General features: G+C 42.6%; 1 protein-coding gene across 8 annotated transcripts in view; it reads left to right on the forward strand.

Moving 5' to 3' along the window:
• Positions 1 to 22561, forward strand: part of TRPS1 (transcriptional repressor GATA binding 1) — a 302065-nt gene that overhangs the window by 60833 nt on the left and 218671 nt on the right. For 4 of the 8 annotated variants that reach the window (XM_060243294.1, XM_060243295.1, XM_060243302.1 and 1 more), the window contains exons 2-3: positions 14877 to 15065; positions 17407 to 18335. In XM_060243294.1, the coding sequence (XP_060099277.1) occupies positions 15029 to 15065; positions 17407 to 18335 (966 nt within the window). In that variant the 5' untranslated portion in view covers positions 14877 to 15028. The remainder of the gene's footprint in view (positions 1 to 14876; positions 15066 to 17406; positions 18336 to 22561) is intronic. The other 4 variants (XM_060243301.1, XM_060243300.1, XM_060243299.1 and 1 more) reach the window with 2 other exon arrangements.

Below are 22561 nucleotides of genomic sequence, written 5' to 3' on the forward strand. Positions count from 1 at the left end.
AAGGTAGGGAGCCAGCTGCTGAGCCTGCCAAAGATGGAAAAAGGCAGATTTGGCAGCCATTGTGACCTGGGCCTCCATAGATATGGTGGCATCTGGTGTCACACCTAGGCTCCGCACCTTGGATGCCAGCACCAAAGGTATCCCATCCAAGGCCAGGAGTCGTATCCTCTCCCCCCCAAGTCCCCATGAACTACATACAGGGCCTCCATCTTCATTGGATTCAATTTCAGCCAACTCTGCCTCAACCAACCAGCCATGGCCTCCACCCAGTCCAAATTATCGGGGGCCGAGTCCAGCCAGCTGTCCATTAACAGGTACAGATGGGTGTCATCTGCATATTGATGACCTCCAAGCCCAAACTCTCAGATCAGCTGTGCGAGAGGGTGGATATAGGATCAGGGAGAGGATCGCTCCCTGGGGGACCCTGCAACTCAATGGGAGTCGTGGGGATACCCTCTCCACCAGTGCCACTCTCTGTTCCCAACCTTGGAGAAAAGAGGAAAACCACTTCAAGGCAGTCACCTAAATTCCCACGTCAGTGAGGCAGTGGATCAGAAGATCATGATAGACCATGTCAGACACTGCTGTTAGGTCCAAAAGTAACAGCAGTGCCACCCTGCCTCTGTCCAGCTGTCTTTGGAGGTCATCTGCAAGGGCGACCAAAGTAGTCTCATTCCCATGACCAAGTCGGAACCCTGACTGGAAGGGATCTAAGATAGAGGCATCCTCCAGGAAAACTTTATGTCTGGTTTGTTCTGCAGAAGAGATGTCCTCAAGCTGTCCATTTCTGGACTTGCCAAGGTATGAGGTAGTGTGTTATGTATCTTCTCTGACCACTTAAGTCTCCTACAACAAGGTATAACATCCTCTGCAAAGTCTTGGACTGGTTTTGATAATACATTATCACTAGTAATCAGAAGCAAATGTAAATGACAGTGGTCACTCAAGGTAAGATCTAAGACATCGAATCTAGTCACAAAATTCATTAGAGCTGGAGATACTGCAATATAATCTACAGTGCTAGCCCTACAAGTTGCCACATAGGTAAAAGTACCACCAGTTAAATCAAATGTAGTGCCATGCAAAATACGCAGGTTGGGCAGACTAATCAAAACTGATCATCTGAGATCCCCATACCTGGTTAATATCTCCAGATTTAACATCAGAACATCCTTCACAGCTCTTCGCTTTCAGACTATGCAAACAACTCTGTTGATTGGTTGATATTCTCACATCCCAACAGAACAATGTTTTTCCATTTGTGGTTCACCTATGATAGAGAACCTGCCCCGTTATATTCTATCATGTCCACTCTACAATGCCCCCAGAATTAAATTTCTGGCCGGAATACTACCACCTTAAAAGCACATTCGAGAACTGAAAAGATTATATTTCTGTTTTCTGACAATTATGCCCATGTGTCCTATAGTTAGAGCTGCCCCTTTAAAAACTCTCCTCAGAACTTTGCACCCATCTGAATATTCTGTGGAAAGAATATTCTTCTTCTGTTACTCTGATTAATTCTCCTCTTCCTTTCTTGTCAACTGGCCCCTGTGTCAAATCTTAGGTTGCAATCAGCACCCTTTTGCTTCTTACTTTGTAAGATGCCACGTTCATTGTTTAAATATTCTTATTAGTAACATCCTCAGTACTTATGAAAGTTTCTCACATTCAGTAGATAAAGCTTGTATTTTCCGTGACCAGAGTTTGGTGTGTGGTTTCATTTCTGGTAAAGCTGAATTTTTTGAATGAGGTTTGGTTTTGAAGATGAAAGGCATGCTCTGGAAAATGAGTTTGTAAGTCAGCAAAGGGATGCAGTGTAATAAACATTACCAAACACTGTTAGGATAGAAACCATGTTTCCTTGAAAAATTAGTAAGCTTTACAGCTGCATGAGAGAACTAATGTTGAATTGTTTGCGATGCCCATAGTGTGGGTGCTAAATCTTGAGTGTGCTATGTTAGACTTTAAGAATTCAGCCGGTTGTCAATTCAGTCGATTCTCTTGGGTGAAACCCAGTTTGCTTTGTGTCTGTGGTGTTCTGTATGGGTAAAACTTGTATAGGAAGCACAGAATTCACTCTAACACCTGCTCCTGATCCATCCCCCCTGCATGATGGAAACTGAGGGGCACTTTTTTTATTTTGGGCTGCATAGACGGATTCCCCTCCCCAGGTTATCCTCACAACAATCCTTTGTGAGCGGCCAAGATCACTCATTGTGGTCCATGGCAGAGTAGAAATTTGTGTGGTGGAAAGGGCTCCCTTTGCAAGCTATATGCAGGTGTAGCATTTTGTGATTATAGACTTCCCTACTAGGAATCCCAAACATGTCCTTTTTTGGGGTGTGTGTGTGTGTTTAGCTCTAATGAATTACTGGATAGTATAAAGCATACAATGTAAACATCAAGCAGCAGTAGACTTTGTGGATTAGAGATGCAGATCATTACACATTTAGTTGGATTTCAGTCTCATTCAACTCGTTAGGTTCCAAATTAAAAATATACAACACTTGATGTGTAAGATAATTGATGTGTAAGATAATTGTGCTTTCCCTGGTTAGTGAAGCCCAAACTGAGTCTACTGAAAGATTGTGAGATGAATTCTGTGCTCAGTGTGACTTCATAAAGCAAGAACATTGCACCATTCCAAAAACATGTTGGGGTTGGAGTCCATCAACTATTAGATTCTTTTAGATGACAGGTTCTGTAGGGGTGTCGAACTCATTTGTTATGATCTGATATAAATGAGACCTTGTTGGGCCAGGCCATGTACGTCATAAAATGTAATGCCAGGTAGCGGAGACATAAATTTTATAAAAGACACAGACAAACACAACGAAATATTTTTTTTTTAAAAAAAACTTTAAATAAAACATGCTTAAAAGATTAGCACTCTTGCAATATTTTATTTAACAGTCTCTGATAACTGAAGGAAGCAAGAAAGAGGGAGAAGGAAACAGACTTGCTTGTGGGCCTGATAGGAGCCCTCCAGGGGCCTGATTCGGCCCCTGGGGGCAGGTTTGACACCCCTGCTCTACACTCTGTTTGGGAGGGAATGCAAAGGCATTGTACAATGCAGAAAAAAGTGATAGTGTATAGCAAGCAAAAAGGAGTACCTATCCATAGATATTTGATACAACAGTTATATGCTATAGTTACAATGTAGTTCAATATGACATCTCTGGAAGAAGAGGACTTGCAGTATTTATGTGAATGGGGAAAGAGACACATGTATCTAGTGGACTTGGTTACCTATGGTGAATATAAGTTTTAATTTAAAAAATAAAAAACACCCCAAAACTAGATTTCTCTTGACTTTACTTCAATTTGGGCATAGGTGTGTGTGGACTGGCAGGTCAGTATGTATTTTTGTTATCTTTTATAAACATATTTGCAAATACGGCGTGTAGAGATCACAGTTAGAAGAGTTAATATGTTGACTGTCATGGTACCATAGTTTAATGAATAAAATCATTACAGGAAAATTGTACATACTGCCTCCTTTGATAATGCAAACATGAAGTGTTGCTCAGTTCTTGCTTGCTTTAATCTGGTTTGGAGAAAGATTAAAAAAAGAAGAAGAAAGATGATTGTTTTGTTCTAAACATGGGCTTTCATGTGCATGCTTGGACAAAGTTAACAATAGGGCAGGATCAAAAACTTGGAAGGTGAAAAAAAGATTGCAGGCACAGCTGACTTTGGCATTTAAGCAGGCTTGGCTCTCACTGCCCTCAGGTATTCTATCTATATATGTTTTCCTTTGACAAATTGAAGGCAGGAATCTTCCTAAAAGGCGGAATTCGGTACTGTACATTCTGATTCTGGTTGAAACAAGCAAAAGTTGCAATTTTGTTTTCTGGCCTTCTTGGCATTTCCCCCCTTGTGTTGCAAGAGGCTGTCTGTGGGTTAGAAAAAAGTGCATCATTAGTTGTAGATAGTATGCTCAGGTAGGTTTGTGTGTGGCTGGATAAGGCACCCTGCTGGTTCTTTACCAAAGAGAGTGTCTTGTTACAGGTGAGCACGGACACGTCATAGTCTCACTGGGCTAGGAGGAATAGGTAGTCAGTCTCCTTAAACTGTGTAGCCTAGTTTAAGAGGACATCTACTTAATGGTGGGCTTAGCCTCTCTAGAGTGTCTCTTATACTAATCTTGACATTCTGTTCCTTTATTATTCCATCAGTTTTGTATGCAAGGTAGATGAAACTGAGAGGAAGAGACTTGCCCAATGTCACCTAATGAGCTTCAAGGCAAGGTGATCTAGCTCTCCCAAATCCCAGTTTCAGTACCATGTTCGTCTGAAGTAGAACAGCTGCATTCAAGTCCAGTAGCACTGAAGATACCACCAAGATTTTGGGGGTGTAAACTTTCAACAGTTTATTATTTATTTACTTGATTTCTAGCCCCCCTCCCCCCTGCACAGCAGGCTTAGGGTGGGTTACAACAGTGCATACAAAAACGATAATTTAAAGATAATTAAGCATAGTACCATAACCCAACCCTATATAAGAGATCAATTAATACTAACCAATAGCACCAATAGCACAATCAGCAACTAAACTTAGTAGGTTCTACGTATGTGTGATTGTAGATGATAAAGTACTAAGGCAAATGGGTGGATGTCTGGATCTTGCTTGGAAAAATGGGGAAGGGAGAACCATGAACATCACCCTGAGCTCCTTGGAGGAAATGCAGGATAAAAATGCAGTAGATAATGGTGACTGTTGAGGAAAATTGCCTGATAGTGACCACTAGCTTGAATAACTTAAAGAGATGGATTAGAAAAAACCTTGGCCAAAGTATGTATCAGTAGTCAGTGGCTCTGCCCAGGGCTTTTTTTGAGCAGGAATGCTCAGGAACACAGTTCTGGCTGACTTGCTGTAAGGGGTGTGGCCTGATATGCAAATGAGTTCCTGCTGGGCCTTTTCTTTAAAAAAAGTCACACACAAAACAATGGTGATATCAGGGGTGTGGCCTAATATGCAAATAGATCCCTGCTGGGCATTTTTCACAAAAAAACCCCGACTCTGTCAAAGTGAGTACCTGTACAAGAGGTACCAAAAGCTGGTCAGGGGAACCCTGTTTCTTGCTTTTAAACTTCCCGATGGGAATGGAATGCAAGATTAGATAGATGATAAGTTTAATTAAGAAAGTAGCTTCTTGTACCTCATGCAGGGAGGAAGAAGATGAAGATTTTTTTTGGGGGGGGGGTGGACAGGAAGAGAAGGATGTACCAGTAATCTGCAAGGGTGGGGACACAAAGCCTTCAGGACTTGGGTTGGTTCTCTTGCCGTCCTTACTTCTGACTCTTCTTAGCCCTTTTAAATTTCACATATCAAGTAGATTTGCTTCCTGTGCATCACCATCACTATGCTTTTTTCATTTGGGTTCTATCAAAATATTTCTGGTACACTGGCATTTTTCTTAGCCCAGTTCATCCATGACTAGGACAATGCATACAGGATGTGTATGTGAGAATGTACATGCAGAGAACTCTTTCATTTTTAATGATTTTGTCTCTTGCAAGGTGCAATTCATTAAACATGGAAGGCGTGTGTAGGGGCTCGCGGACAGTTGAGCGGTCCAGCACTTTTGTGGGCAAGCAGTTTTCCCAAACTGGCCTTTCTGGCATTTTCACATCCCAAAGTGACAGACAGTGCCTCTTTGTGCTGTCGGTAGTATCTGCCTGTGTGTTAATCAGCCCAGAAATGCACAGGAATCATTCTATGCCTGAGGTTGTATTCCTTCTGCTTTTCAGCTAGTGGAAAAGAAACAAAAGGTTTCTTTTGACCCCCCCAAAAGGGCTGTGATCATGGGACTTGCATGGACAAAATCCATGTGTTAAGGAGGGGGGTGGAGGAAAAAAAGTGAACATAAGAGAAGCCATGTTGATTCAGGCCAATGGCCCATCCAGTCCAACAATCTGTGACACACAGTGACCAAAAAAACTAGGCGCCATCAGGAGACCCATCAGTGGGGCCAGGACAGTAGAAGCCCTCCCACTGTGCTCCCCCAGTACCAAGAATACAGAGCATCACTGCCCCGGACAGAGTGTTCCAACAATAAGCTGTGGCTAATAGCCACTGATGGACCTCTGCTCCATATGTTTATCCAATCCCCTCTTGAAGCTGGCTATACTTGTAGCCGCCACCAACTCCTGTGGCAATTAATTCCATATGTTAATCACTCTTTGGGTGAAGAAGTACTTCCTTTTATCGGCTGTAACCTGACTGCTCAGCAATTCCATTGAATGTCCATGGGTTCTCGTATTGTGAGAAAGGGAGAAAAGTACTTCTTTCTCTACCTTCTCTATCTCATGCATAATCTTGTAGACCTCTATCAAGTCACTCCTCAATCGACGTTTCTCCAAGAGCCCTGAATCTAACCCCTGATTGATAGTGACACAAGAGGAAGGCAGGGCTATTGGTTGTCTTGCACTGTGTTCTCACAATGTGCAGATGTGCCGCTAAAACACTGGTCTGAATTAGCAGGCATCACAAGAAGGCCTTTGGTCTCTGGATGGAGACCTTTTCTGCAACATTTTTCCTTTGGATTAAATATTTTTAATTGACTGAAAAGAACTGAACGGCATTCTGCCAGGCCAAGACTAATCTTACCAAAATTTAACAGCTTCTCTCTTAAAACCACTGACTCCAAAGGATGGCAGTGGGAGTGCGGGGGGAACAGTAAGTTGCTTTTGGACACTCCTGTAATTAGGGGTAATTATTTATTTCTTATTTACTAGATTTACATGCCAGCTTTCATCATCAGATTTCAAAGGGGTATACAGCTTTAAAAGAAATTCTTGGCACCTAATGGTTGAGTCACCACACTGCTGCTGATGGAAAACTATCCAGGCCAGAGGCTGTGACTGATCAAGTGGATTCCAGGCAATGGGTGGATGTCATGGAGAAGGTTCTGTTACTTAAAATACTTGCATGAAGTTCTCCTGAACTCTTTCTTATTTTTCCTCTCCCCATTGATTTGGCTTGGATCACTGCCCTTGACTTCTGACTTTCAAGGCGGTGTCCAGTACTGCAGAACAGACTTTGACTTGCTCTTTGTTTGAATTCTGAAGTTGTCCCAGGCTGACATTAGTAAAAACATTGAGCTTCTGATGGCTTGCCTGGTGCACTGTGGCTTGAAAGTCTGTGGATTCTTTCAGACAACCCAATTCCTGTGGATTAGAAGATGATTGCAGATTTATACCCCGCCCTTCTGTCTGAATCAGAGACAGAGTAACTTACAATTTCCTACTCCCTCCACAACAGACTGACCTCCCTGTGAGGTCAGTGGGGCTGAGAGGGTTCTCACAGCAGCTGCCCTTTCAAGGACAGTTCCTGCGAGAGCTATGGCTGGCCCAAGGCCATTCCAGCAGCTGCAAGTGGAGGAGAGGGGAATCAAACCCGGTTCTCCCAGATAAGAGTCCACACACTTAACCACTACACCAAACTTGCCAGCCACTTGGAGATCTCCCACTATTACAGTAGATCTCCAGACAACCCAGATCAGTTCCATTGAAGAAAATGACTGCTTTGCAGGGTGGACTCTATGGGATTGTACCCTGCTGAGGTCCCTCCCTTCCCCAAACTCCAATCTCCCCAGGCTCTGCCCCTCAAATCTCCAGGTATTTCTTATCCCCCAGTAGGCAAGTCTTACTGTGGTTCCCACCCTGCAGTCAGTGTTGTATCTGATATGTTTCTGTATATCATTACTTATTTTGTTTGGCCTGTGTGAGAGCCAGACTGTATTACAACATCCTGTGAAGTGCAAAAAAAATGATCTTCTGATCTTCAAGAAATTCCATCTGTGTTGAGGCCTGAGGATCTCCCAGCCATCTGCTACAGAATCCCTATGCATTGCTGGGGATTTTGAGACATATTCTAAAGTATACTAGTTCACCTAAATAATGAACAGGCCTCTTCAGCCAGAAGGCCTCTTGGTCTTCACTATTATGTGTGAATAGGGCTCAAGTGCTCTCTGGTAGCTACATGTTGAAATAGAAAATAGTTATGGTGGAAAGGGTATTTTTCAGAGAATCTTGTTTGTCATTACTGATGTTTTTCACAGAACAATCCCCAATAAACTTTTGAGGAGCCCCAGTGTTCCCTAGAAACAGTCTGAAAACCACTAGTGCAGAAGGTCATGGTGTCCAGAGAACCACAAAGAGAGGGGGAGAGAAACTAACCCAACCAAGCAAAAACCTTCAAAGGAAGTTTAGAATACCAAGAGGCCAAAGGTTAAAAACATCCATAGTTACAGACAAAAGTACACGTGTTTATTACAGAAACATATTAAAACCTTGTAGGGACCCAAATGAAGCATCAGTGATTTTATGAAGCTTCATTTGGGCCCCTACAAGATTTTTATATGTTTTTGTAATAAACACTTGTACTTTTGTCCATAACTATGGATGTTTTCAACCTTTGGCCCCTTAGTATTCTAAACTTCCTTTGGAGGTTCATGTTGTCCATAGCCCAGAAGGGAATCTTTGATGAGGAAAGTGGCCCAATAATCTTGATCTTTGAGATCTGCCGTTATAAAACCATATGTGGCACTATCACTTTAATGGGCCCTTACCAACCTCTTACCTGTTTCTTCAGGTTCATCCCCAGGAGGTTGGAAGAACCCTGTAGCTGCCCCAGGTTTAGAGGAATAGTGGCAGATTCACAATATATAGTATCACTGGTCCATGTGATGGGAAGTGCCATAAAATTACAGCCATTTTATGGCAACTCTGTAGACTTTCAAGGCAAGAGGCAGAGGTGGTTTGCTGTTGCCTGCCGCTGCATAGTGACCCCGGACATCCTTGGTGATTCCAGATAATTAGGGTTGACCCTGCTACACTTCTGAGATCTGGGCCATTAATAGCCTGCTGTTAATTATGGTAGGATTCCAGAACACTCCTTTGACTGTTGGTTACATAGTAGTGGACTACATGATTGACTGGTGTGAGCCAATATCGCAAATCCTATTTAATGGCCCTCTGTTATGCTAAACAAATGTAAGAAACAGCACGTTCAGTGTGAATGGCTAGGCTGTGCTTGTTACGGGAGAGCTAGAGGCTCTATGTAGTTGGCACTGAGTACTTGTCTTGGATTTTGCTCTATAGTAAAAGACACGTTGGAGAGTGTGCCAAAGTGCAGCATTGATGCATTTTGAAGACACTTTGTTATACAGAGAATGTTAAAGACCATTTTGATGATTAGACTGAAGGATAATAGCATTCTCTAAAAGTGTGACCTTCTGTTTTGGATGATGTTGGTTTACATATCAAGCCTATGATCATCCCAGAATTATCCAACAGGCTACTTCACAGGGTCATCTTTTAAAATACAAAGTTTTGGCCTCTTTGCCCTATTGGATGCTGTTTGGATTAAACACGGGTTCCAAATTACAAAGGTTCTTATGTACATGAGTGCTGTCAAGTTGCAGCTGTCTTATGGTGACCACAGCAATGGGCTTTCAAGGCAAGTGAGAAGCAGAGGTGGATTTCCACTCTTTTCCTATGTGGAACTTTCCTTGGTGGTCTCCGATCCACGTACCAGCCCTGCTTAGCTTCTGAGATCTATACCATGTTGCTTTCAGTTCAACAAATGACCTTACAGACCAGTTATAGGGTTGCTGGCCTATATATGCTACCATTCTCCTTGATAAAATTTGAAAGCTTAAGAGCCCTCCTCCAATTTGTATCGTTGCCGCATAAAGTGCAAATAGGCCTCAAACTTTGCTGAGCAGAGAGGTAGCCTACAGGCCACTGTTCCTTTCTCATATGCTGATTAGGTACAGCCAGTGGTATAGTATAGCTGGATTTGAGTTTAGTAGCATTTAGAGGCAAACAAGAGTTTTTGGGTATAAGCTCTGGAGATTGAAAGCTCCTTTTGTGAGATACAGATCTGATGAAGGGAACTTTTACTCTGGAAAACCTTATCGCTCCTCCCTCTCCCCCCCCCCCCCCCCCCGCATCTTGTTGGTCTTTAAGGTGTAACTGGACTCAAATGTAGCTGCTGTCACTGCAGACCAACACAGTTAAACCCTCTGGAAAAATGATACGGTAATAATGTTTTATGGCAATACTTTTAAATTTTAAATGAATTTGTTTGTAAATGAAGTTGTCACAGATTTTGTGTCTTTTGAAGTAATTTGATTTCATTATACCTGTAGCTTGAGAGATGTAATTCTTATTTAGAAGTACCGTACGTTCCTGTTTTGAATGTTTATTTCATAGTTTTTTTCCTTTTCCCTTTAGTGGAATGTGCATTACTCTAAATGATGGTTTAACGTTCAGAGGTAAACAGTAAGCAGCTAAACTCGCACCTCATATTGGAAATTTGTTCTCATAAGACTCTTAATTTATCTCATACTCAAGAAGCTAGAAGACTATTAATCTACCATCTTCTTCAAGCATATGCTAATAGAATGGGATCGTTTTTGCTTAATTTGATGTGAATTAACAAGACATTTATTTGAGGGAGATAGTGCTTTCTATTTCTGTAGAGTATAAAATGGCTTTAGAGAATAAGAATTACTAATGATCCTTGGAGAATAAGACCCTGCTCAGACTACAGAGTTAGATGTTAGGGGAGGCAAAGGAAGGAGTGATACCTGAAGACGTAGGGGAGGAGTGGTGACCTGTGTCCAGTAGGTCACTAGGTTGTGTGCACACTAAGTTGTGTGCACAGAGCCTTCACTTTGACTGTCAGTGTGCACAGTAGAAACCTAGCAAAATGCAGTTTCCAGTTGCACAGACAAGCTAATGTATGTTGAGTTTGCCAGATGTGGGTGACATGCACATAATCCATTCAGCGATGCATAGAGTCTGAAAGTTGGGTTCTCTATTTGTTTAAAAAGTTAGCATACATGGTTGGTATGTACTACACCAGGGGTGACCAAACTTGCTTAATGAAAGAGCCACATAGAATAAATGTCAGATGTTTGAGAACCGCAGGATGGATGGAAGGAAGGAAAATAGATGGGAGGAGAGAGGGAGAAGTGGAAAGAAAGAAACTTTAATGCATTCTCCAAGCCACCAGCTGGCTTAGTGAAGTAATTTAAAGAGAGAAATGCCTTCTTCAAAGCTGGATATTGGAGGCTTCTGAAGCCACACAATATGTGTGAAAGAGCCACGTGTGGCTCCCAAGCCACAGTTTGGCCACCCCTGTACTACACAATGGATAGTGGAACTGATTTAAGTTGGAGATGGATTTTGTTCTTCTACTTTTGCTGGATACATTTTGGCATCTAAATATGATTTCAGTTTAAATCAGAACGGGTGAGAAACTACAGAAGGCTGACAGTTTTGTAATGATATTCATGTTGCTTTAGAAGAGATTGATCTATGGACTTTTTTTGCAGGGTGGGGAGGATTCCCTCAGAAAAAGTCTTGGAATTTTGGGTTTGTTTTCTTTAGTCTAGATAGAATAAGTACGTGATGGATTTGGATTCCTGTGTTTTCTGTGTATGTGCTGAGATGTATGATAAGGCAGTAGGAACTCTTTACAGTCTAGTCCTAAACAGAATTACATCCTTCAGCAGACTTAGATGTGTGTCACTTGTTTAGGATCACACTCATTGTGTCTCCTAATAATGCTGCTGGTTCTGTCACTAATACTACTGCAGAAGCCACGATGGCAAAGCTTGCTTAGATCCTTGAAGACTATACACTGTCCTTTCACAAAGGATACATCATTAAATTCATTACACTGGAGAACAGAAAAGCAACAACACCTAACTGCCTTCTCAAGGACCACTTGAGATGTTTTCCTTTGGAAAATGTGGCACAAGTCAGTATTATTCTGCTGTGTGAGACAACATACATCCTCCCACCTAGTAGCTACAGTGGAGTCCTAAGCACAGTTTTTTTGCAGCCAATTCATGGAGACCCTGTAGAATTTTTAAGGCAAGAGACTTCAGAGGTGGTAAGGCTGCCAGGTCCCTCTGGACAACCGGCGAGGGATGGAGGGGGACTTACTGGGAGCAGCAAGAAGGCCATCGGAAATACAGCAATATGTCCATGTCACTGCCCGTGTGAACTGGAAATGACATAGTCACATTAGGAATGTTGGGCAACACTCTGCTATTCGGACAAAAACTCTATGCTAAATTTGACTTCTACCATAGAGTTTTTTGCCCAAATACCAGAGTGTCACCCACAATATCCCAGAGTGATGATGTTACTTCTGGGTCATTTGAGCAGTGATGTAGACATGTTGCTACATGTTGGATGGATCTCCCACTTTTTTAGCATAAGTTCCCCCGTTTTGGCCAGCTGATTGGTGGCAGGAAGATGGGACCTAGCATTAGGGGACCCTCATCTTCACTGGGGAGGGTGTCTGGCAACTTTAAGAGGTGGTTTGCCATTGCCTGCCTCTACAGTGGCCCTTGGAGGTATCCCATCCAAATACTTGCCAGAGCTAATCCTGCTTAGCTGCTGAGATCTGATGAGACCTAGGGGTGGCCAAACTGTGACTTGGGAGGCACATGTGGCACTTTCCCACATATTGTGTGACTCTTGAAGCCCCCACTCCCATGTCAGCCAGCTTGAAGAAGGCATTTCTCTCTTTAAATCACTTCGCCAAGCCAGCTATCAGTTTTGAGAATGCATTTAAAGTTGCTTTATTCCTACCTCTCCCTACCTCATCTGTTTTCCTCCCTCCCTCCCTCCTTCCAACATCTGATGTTCCTGTCTTGTGGCTCTCAAATATCCGAAGTTTATTCTATGTGGCTCTTACATTAAGCAACTTCGGCCATGCATGTCTGAGCTATTCAGATCAGGGCTAAGCAGAGTTACCGGTACATTTCAAAAATTGCTTTGAAGTCAGTGGGCTTTGAAGGGCGTAACTTGTTTTTGGTTTGATTCTGTCCTGATGGGTAGGTAGCAGGGCAGGACAGCTTTGCATGCAGTCTTACCCTGAGTTGTATCCAGGCCTGTATTCCAATTGTGCTGTAACTCTTCAGGCTAAAGATTCATGTTCCAAGCTATAAAATAGTTCAGCTCTGTCAGAAAGAAAGAAAGAAAGAAAGAAAGAAAGAAAGAAAGAAAGAAAGAAAGAAAGAAAGAAAGAAAGAAAGAAAGAAAGAAAGAAAGAAAGCTTTTTGAGTTGTTATCTTGCCTGCAAAACCAACACAGCCACAAATACATTTGCATTCTCTAGATCAGTTAAGCATTTTGGATTTTGAATGGTATATAGAGATTGTTGAGTATCAGAACATATTTACATTTTAGCATGGAATTCCTAGGCCTGGAAATTTATGCAAATTACATGGAGCCAGAAAGCATTTCCCTTCTCCTCCTTCTCCCCAGCCCGAAACTATAATCACCGTTCATACAGAGCCATGCAAAAGCCCTTAAGGCTAATTTGGAAGGGTCTAAGGAACTGTGCAGTCGTTAGCCTGCAGATCACAGGTCAGGAAAGCGTCTTTGCCCTTGGTGCAGTGGAACTGTGTAATTCTTCATCTTGTCTGACTCATTTCGAGAACCTCCCTAATCCTACTGAGCTAAAGTTTAGGCAGAGAGTACCTTTTTCTATTGTCTCTGTAAGCCCTTCCCCAGCCCATGTGATGATAAACAAGGCTAGGCAGGATTGTTACCACTCATTGTGGGCGGTGGCGGATTTGTACAGAAGAAAGTGCAGTGCATTTGCCCGTGCTAGCTCGTGAAGCGCTTCTTCATAATTCAGTTTTGAAGGCGTTTTGTGTGCAATGAAATGCCTACCTGTGTCTATAATGGGTTATTGGGATTACTTAGATGAAGAACATATGCCGCATTGAGGCTGAAATCCCCGTTCTTTGTAGATCTGTTGAATGTGTCTTCTTGGCTCAAAAGAAAATGAGCAACAGCATGGTTTATGAACTTGTGCGACAAGTGCTCTATAAAGCCTCATGTATCTACATTGATCCATGTGTTTTGGCTCTTTAGTCCTTGGCTCAGTGGCAGCCTCTCCATTTGTTATTTTATCCAAGTCTGTTGAGCCCAATATTTGCATTGCTCATTTCTGTATACCCTTAATACTTTCTTAGCATTTAAAGTACTTCATATATGTGATCTCAGTGTTCCTCATGCTATTCTCATAAAATAGGCCTGTCTTGCAGAAAATGACATTGGTGGGGCATACAGCCAAGAGAAAGCGGTTGTGGAGCAGTACTTCCCAAAGCAATAGTGAAGTACCAAAACAAGAGAACTTCCTATCGAGTCAGGCTGCGGAGACTGGCTGACATGGGGTGGGCATCTGGAAGATGCCCTAGTGCTTGGGGGAAGGAGAAGGTGGTGAAGCAGGTTCTAATTGCAGCAAGGGCGTGGTCCTAGTTTGAGAGCTTACAAGTAGTACAAGTAAGTAGGAATGGCACAAGAAACACTGAGATCACATATACAGGAGGATGCACCAAGGACCAGCAAAACACCATATCTGGTGGAGCACTATGGAGAATCGCATAGGTCTAAGATGTACATTATCCCGGGTGGGTAGGACCTGAGAAGAGAAAAGAGGAGAGGAGGGGATTGGGTTTTGTGGCTGACTTTTGGAGCATTGGTCATGGGGTACCAATTTTTGACAGTTAGCTAGGGTACAAGGAAGGGCTTTACTGTTCCTTTATTTGGGGTGGGGGGTGGGGCAAGGTCAGTTGTACCCAAAGTTCGACAAGTGCTACACTAATGGGATCAGAGGCTGTGTGAATGTGTGTCTTGACTGAGCGAGAGAGTGTGCAAAGCAACACAATAGTTAATTCTTTGTGATTTTTCTAAGCAAAATACTTTGCTGCAGTCACCAGTTTTGCTGGAATACATGCAGCGTTGAAGATAAAGTAGCCATAATTGTGTTTTTAAATAAACTGAAAAATGAATGAACGCATCATTTAGGAAGGATTTTTTTTTCTTTTGCAGATTTGCAGATCAGCTCTCAAAATGTCTTCTGTGTCTTCCGTGTACCTTCCAAGCCACTTGCATTAGTCCTCCTGCTAGTTGACTAATAGAATTAATAACTTTAAAAGAAAAAATACAAAAAACAAACAAACAAAAAAGCATTCTAGAGCCACATGCCTTATGAAGTCAATGCTGGGTATGATTTTACAAGTATGTAATCAATTTTTTTTTCAAGTGGAAATGTTAACTGGAAAAATTTTTGGCACACCATAAAGCATTGTGCAATCTGTTATTTGTCTTAGAGATAACAATTGGAGAATGCCTATATTCTCGCTGTGTCTAACATGACTTGCCAGTAGATAGTTTCCTCCATTTAGAAGTACTCCAAATGGGCTTTTATTTAGATAATACGTCTTCTTGAAAAATGATATTGATGCTGTATAAATACATCAGAAAAGAATATCTATCTTATGGGTCCATTGCTATAGATAACCATCCAATGAAATAGAGTATTTTTAGAAAAAGGCAAGCAGAGGGTGTGAGGGAGGGCTGGGGGGAGACGCAGAAGAAAAGATGAGGCTCCTAATGCTTCACAAATTCTTCCCATGTGAAATTGTTGACATTTTCCTGTTTCCATTAGCGTTTCTCAAATATAAAATGAAGAGAGGGAGAGTTGGGGGGGGGGGAGTTGTTCTACCTTCTGTCCCACCCACCCCGCAACCAACCATCTGTTCCACAGCTGAACAGGCAGAAATTCTAATGTGTGTGGTGATCTGTGGGCTGGGGCAGTAATCCAACACTGGCATTAGAAGAGAGACATCATTTGAATGAAGGAACAGCTCTTCCCAAACTGGGGTGGGATCACAGTAGAGATGCAATCATCCCCACAAATCCATTGTGAATCAGTTATGGTTTTCTGCCAAGGAATATACAACCCTTCTAGTAGGGTTTTGTGGAGAAGAGAGATGCTTTCTTCTGAGAATCCTATCCTTCCTTGGGACTCTTCTCTCCCCACCCCCTCCCAATCTTGAGATGTCTAGAAATTACTATAAAACACTGGTAAGTGAAATTAGTTCCTTTAGACTTGATACGTGATGATGGGGTTAGGCCAGGCCACAGACATCTGAAGCCTTGTGCAGTTGATGATTGTCTGATGAAGTTTAGATTGGGAAGGATGTGAGTGGTAGTTGTCTCAGAGCATCCCTTTTAGGTATAGCCTTCTTTTGCAAAATGACACCATAAGAACATAAGGGGTCATAAGGACATGTCTTCTTAGTACTGTCCATCTCATATTTATTTTTGTAATCAAAATAATAATTCCTAGATCTGTGAATTCAAAGGAGGAAGTACTTTTTTCTTTTTCTTTTTGTAGCAGGGAGGTTCAAGAGGCTGTAGTAGGAAGTTGGGAATTGGTGGAAATAATCATCCCCTCTTAAGACAATGTGACTCTCCAGAACTTAGTGAATGGATACAGGCTACTGTGCAACAACCCTTTGGAATCCTGGCTAATATGGCTGGATCCACACACATCATTAAATATGGTGCTGCTATTGTATTTACATAACCACTCATCTCCAGGTTGTCTTTGTCCACACAGGAGTGCTGCTATTGTATTTACACAATCACTCATCTCCAGGTTGTCTTTGTGCACACAGGAGGTGAAGGATTATGACAACACGACGGTAGCAGAATGTCCAACATTGTTTGGATTTATCTTTCATTTTACCATGTTATTTGGCATGCTCTTTGTTCCAATAACACCATTCACTATTTTTAAATAAATTCCAAACGGCATTGCTGGTAGATCACAAAAAAGGAAGGAAAATAAGTGCAGCATGTAGCCTGTGCAACAAAACCACCAACTAAAGGACTGTAAACGAATACAGTGAGTAACAGATATAATATGTGACTTTATTATCAACTATTTTGGCTTGTATATGTGGATCAATGATCTTATATATTGACCATTTTTGAGTGCACGTTAGATTTGTTCACCTTATTGGTTTAGGATCCTTTTGGTGGTTTTGTTACATGGACTGCTGGGAGATCATCAAGGCTGCATTTTCAGTGAGGACAGACTGCTTATTATTTTGAACTGTAAGAAGTCTAGATTACCATTGATGCTTGAAACCTGTATCGTGAGAGGGAGGGATAATCTTTTCACAAACCATAGTGGAATTTAGATACTTTTTTTTTTAGTTTACAATCAACTTAGCTTTTTATTCATTTTTATTTATTCATTTCATATGTATTTTAATGTGTATCCTCTGCAGCTTGAGCTTATCCATGTTCACCTAGAAGTAAGTCTTACTAACTTTGGTGGAGTTTAGTCGGTTTTATTCGCAAGGAGGTGTGCCTAGAAGTACAGACAATGTTTTACGGTATCTCATGCAGGCTTTCTGTTTAGCAAAAGTCACTGTTGTTTAAATATTTAGTGTTGGGTTTTATGGGGAGGGTGGCGTAGTATTAGATTTGACCACGTCTTTTAAATCATCTTATTAAGTTCATTGGTCTGTTTTTTTGTGGTGTGTGTCTGTGTTTGCATTTTCAGATATGGTCCGGAAAAAGAATCCCCCTCTGAGAAACGTTGGTAGTGAAGGTGAATCCCAGACCCTCAAGTCGCCAGGGATCGGAAGTGACGATACTGAAAGGAAGCAAGAATTTTCTGCCGGTCAGATGCAAGAAAAAGCTGAGCAGGGCGAGGCTGTGGAGCCAAGTGACAAGGAGGGGTGTTGCACGCATGTCCCGGAGTCATCTCCCAGCACTAAAAAGGACTTGAAAAGTGCAGCACCGAGTGAGAAGGCTGGCTTCAATTATGAAAGCCACAGCAAGGGAGGAAATGTTCCCTCCTTCCCTCATGATGAGGTGACAGACAGAAATATGCTGGCCTTCTCATCTCCAGCTGTTGGGGGAGCCTCAGAGCCCTTGAAGTCTCCCCTCAGATCAGATGCAGGTGATGCCCAGGATGTGGTCTGCACCCCAACGAGAGATCTGTCGGAGAAAAGCGAAGAGCATCAGGCATCGCCGAAAGCTACAGATGAAACTGCGCATGTGCAGAGCGGTCCAGCCGAGCGCCCAGGCTCAAGCCCAACCTCGGCGGCCTCAAAGAACCCACAAGTGCCTTCTGATGGGGAGTTAAGGCCAAGCAAATCCAAAGCAGATTTGTTGACAAATGAGAACCCAGATACAGCGCCTCTGTCTCCAGAACTTCAGGACTTCAAATGCAACATCTGTGGCTACGGTTACTATGGGAATGACCCCACCGATCTCATCAAACACTTCCGCAAGTACCACCTAGGGCTGCACAACCGCACCAGGCAGGATGCAGAACTTGACACTAAAATTTTGGCTCTCCACAACATGGTGCAGTTCAGCCACTCCAAAGACTTCCAAAAGGTCAACTGTTCTGTGCTGTCAGGGGTCCTTCAGGACATTAATTCCCAAAGGCCTGTCTTGCTCAATGGGACTTATGATGTGCAGGTTTGTATTTTGAACTACCGTACCACCCTATATGTTTTTTGGGGGGTTTTTTGCTCTCATGTTTTTAAAGCTTGTGTAGTTAAAGGATCTCCGTAGTTTGCTACGACTACAGAAGTGCAAAGAGCCCTTCTGCTTGCCTTCATTCTGTTTTGCAAGTTGTGAATCCATGGTTCTGTGGAGGCAGAGTCAGGTTTGCATATAGATAAGCAATCCCAGGAGCCCTGTGGCGCAGAGTGGTAAAGCTGCAGTACTGCAGTCCAAGCTCTGCTCATGACCTGAGTTTGACCCCGGTGGAAGCTGGGTTCTGATTGTCAGCTCAAGGTTGACTCAGCCTTCCATCCTTCCGAGGTTGGTATGAATACCCAGCTTGCTGGGGGTAAAGTGTAGATGACTGGGGAAGGCAATGGCAATCCACCCCATAAAAGTCTGCCAAAGTCTGTCCTGATGTGACGTCACCTCAGGGTTCGGTAACAACTTGGTGCTTGCACAGGGGACTACCTTTACCTTTTTAATCATCCAAGGATAAGCTCTGATCAGCTCCAGCTTCCTAATGAGTAACACTCAAAATCTGTCAATGACTATTTATTTTAATTTTATTTTTGAATAAATTTATATGCCACCTTTCTATCCAGATAGGAACCCCAAGGTGGCAAGCATCTAAAACAGCATTTAAAATAAGATATATATAAAATACTTAAAGCATTCATTGAAAATATATAGACACATAAACATAACCAGGGAGGAGAGCTGGTAAGAATGACTGGGTTCAGATCCTCATTCTCCCATTAAATGCTCTGGTAATCTTGGGCTGGTCACTCAGCCTGTCCTCCTCACAGGGTTGTTATGAGGATAAAATGGGCTAAAGAGAGAGCCACGTATGTCATCCACAACTCCCTTCAGGAAGAATGTGATAAAAATGTTCCTTTCAGGCACATTCTTGGCGCCAGACCAAATGCAAAGCTTTTATCAAATATGAATGCTACTATCTGAGTAATTTCAGAGATTGACTTTGTTGGTTGGAGGGAAAGCATTCAAGAGTCAAAGGTCTGCTATCTGGTAAAGGGATCTCTGACTCTCAAAAACCATATACCCTGAAAATCTTGTTTCTCTCTAAGGTGCTACTGGAATCGATTCTATCCTCAAGAGTAGCTTCCATCCTAAAATAAAAATGCCATGAGTATGGCGGTACTTACTGGTACCATTATTCCCTCTAAGCTGAGTTAGTGTGAGCTAGCTCACAGTTACTTAGCTTCTGGCTCACACATTTTTGTCTTAGCTCAGGGAAAATGGCTCCAGAGCAGACTAATTTATGCAGTAGCTCACAACTTTAATACCAGGAGCTCACAGAGTAGAATTCTTTGCTCACAAGATTCCACAGCCTAGAGGGAGTATTGACTGGTACTGAGTACCAGATCCCTTTTTTGGGGGAGGGTGGGGGGTTGGTCTCCAAAATCCTGAAGAAGGGGAATTGGTAGAAATCAGTGCAAACTTATGAGTACCAGCAAATCTTTAAAAAACTGCTCTAACACATTAATTAATGAACCCAATGCAACCCAAATTTGTGTCCATAGCGTCTCAGTGAAATCAGTGGAACTAGTCATGACTAATTCCCCCCTCCCCCGCATTAACATTAGGATTTTAACTTTATAGCTAATTAAGATGGATCAGGGCCCATGTCTTTGAAATATATTACTAAAAATGCAAAGTTTAGATGTAAAATGGTATTTTTGGAGTGACTCTGCTTCCCCAGCAATGATAGTGGGGAGACTTGAGGTACTTGAGAGCCAGTTTGGTGTAGTGGTTAAGTGCGTAGACTCTTATCTGGGAGAACTGGGTTTGATTCCCCCAATCCTCCACTTGCACCTGCTGGAATGGCCTTGGGTCAGCCATAGCTCTGGCAGAGGTTGTCCTTGAAAGGGCAGCTGCTGTGAGAAGGCAATAATTGTAAGCCAGTTTGGTGTAGTGGTTAAGTGCGTGGACTCTTATCTGGGAGAACCGGGTTTGATTCCCCACTCCTCCACTTGCACCTGCTAGCATGGCCTTGGGTCAGCCATAGCTCTGGCAGAGGTTGTCCTTGAAAGGACAGCTGCTGTGAGAGGCCTGTCTAGCCCCACCCAACTCACAGGGTGTCTGTTGTGGGGGAGGAAGGTAAAGGAGATTGTGAGCCACTCTGAGACTCTTCGGAGTGGAGGGCGGGATATAAATCCAATATCTTCTTCTTCTTCTTCTTCTTCTAGAGTTCGTGGTGATTCCTGAAGAAAAAGAAGAAGAAGCAGAAAAGTTTATTTTTATACCCCATTTTTCTTTAAGGTGTCTTGAAGTGGCTTACAATTATTGCCTTCCCTTTCTTTCTTCACAACAGGCCCCTTGTGTGGTAGGTGGTGCTCAGAGAGTTCTGAGAGAACCTATGACCCAGCAGGCTTCATGTGGAGAAGTGGGGAATCAAACCCAGTTCTCCAGATCAGAGTCTGATGCTCTTAAGCTCTACACCACTACCCATTATGAGTACTAGTTTTAGCTGGAACAGACATAGTGACATAAGAACATAAGAGAAGCCATGTTGGATCAGGCCAATGGCCCATTCAGTCCAGCACTCTGTGTCACACAGTGGCCAAAAAACCCCAGGTGCCATCAGGAGGTCCATCATTGGGGCCAGGACACTAGAAGACATTACTGAAGTTGCTGACATCACATACCTTGGCATGTCCTTGCCCCCCAACCCCCCCACAATTCTAACCATGCACACTTAAATTATTTCTTTTTAAACGTAAAACAATAAAATAAAGCTCTCTGCCTAGCTAGGGAGCGGAAAGAGCCCAAAGTCACAAAAATTCCTCTTATCAGGCATCTAAGAAATCTAGTTGACTGCGGGATCAGAGAATTAAAACCTCTTATAGAAGCTACTTAAACATCAGAAAGTAGAAGTTATTTTTGAGAATTCTTGGAGAACAGGAGAGGTGCCGGAAGATTGGAGGCAGGCGAATGTTGTCCCCATCTTCAAGAAGGGGAAAAAAGACGATCCAGGTAACTACCGACCTGTCAGCTTGACGTCTATACCTGGAAAAGTTTTAGAACAAATCATCAAACAGTTGGTCCTGGAACATTTAGAAAGAATGGATGTGATTACTAAGAGCCAGCATGGTTTTCCCAAGAACATGTCAGACTAACTTGATCTCTTTTTTTGAGAAAGTGACCACCTTGCTGGATCAGGGGAATGCTCTAGATATCGTTTATCTTGATTTCAGTAAGGCTTTTGATAAGGTTCCACATAGTATCCTTGTTGACAAGTTGATAAAATGTGGTTTGGATCCTGTTACCGTTAGGTGGATCTGTCACTGGTTGACAGATTGCACCCAAAGAGGGCTTGTGAATGGTTCCTCATCCTCTTGCAGAGGAGTGACAAGTGAAGTGCCTCAAGGATCTGTCCTGGGACCTGTTTTGTTCAACATCTTTTGGATGAGGGAATGCTTATTAAATTTGCGGATGATACTAAATTGGGAGGGGTAGCAAACACAAAAGAAGACAGAAACAGGATACAGGATGACCTTGACAGGCTGGTAAACAGGGCTAAAATCAATAAAATGAATTTTAACAGGGATAAATGTAAAGTTCTGCATTTAGGTAGGAAAAAAACAATGCATGGTTATAGGATGGGGGAGTCTTGTCTTAGCAGTAGTATGTGCAAAAAGGATCTAGGGGTCTTAATGTATAATATGCTGAACATGAGTCAACAGTGTGATGTGGTAGCTAAAAAAGGCAAATGCAATCTTGGGCTGTATCAGCAGAAGTATACTGTCTAGATCACGTGATGTGATGGTATCACTTTACTCTGTTCTGATAAGACCTCACCTGCAGTATTGTGTTCAGTTTTGGGCACCACATTTTAAGAAGGATATAGACAAGCTGGAACGGGTCAAAAGGAGGGCGACAAAGATGGTGAGGGGTCTGGAAACCAAGTCCTATGAGGAAAGGTTAAAGGAGCCTGGAGAGAAGGAGGCTGAGAGTACTTGAAGGGCTGTCATATAGAGGATGGTGTGGAATTGTTTTCTGTGGCCCCAGAAGGTAGGACCAGAACCAATGCGTTGAAATTAAATCAAGAGTTTCTGGCTCAACACCAGGAAGAATTTCCTGACAGTTAGAGCGATTCCTCAGTGGAACAGGCTTCCTCGGGAGGTGGTGGTCTTTCCTTTCTTGGAGGTTTTTAAACAGAGGCTAGATGGCCATCT

Source organism: Heteronotia binoei, chromosome 7 (assembly GCF_032191835.1).
Source record: "Heteronotia binoei isolate CCM8104 ecotype False Entrance Well chromosome 7, APGP_CSIRO_Hbin_v1, whole genome shotgun sequence".
Classification (NCBI taxonomy): domain Eukaryota; kingdom Metazoa; phylum Chordata; class Lepidosauria; order Squamata; family Gekkonidae; genus Heteronotia; species Heteronotia binoei.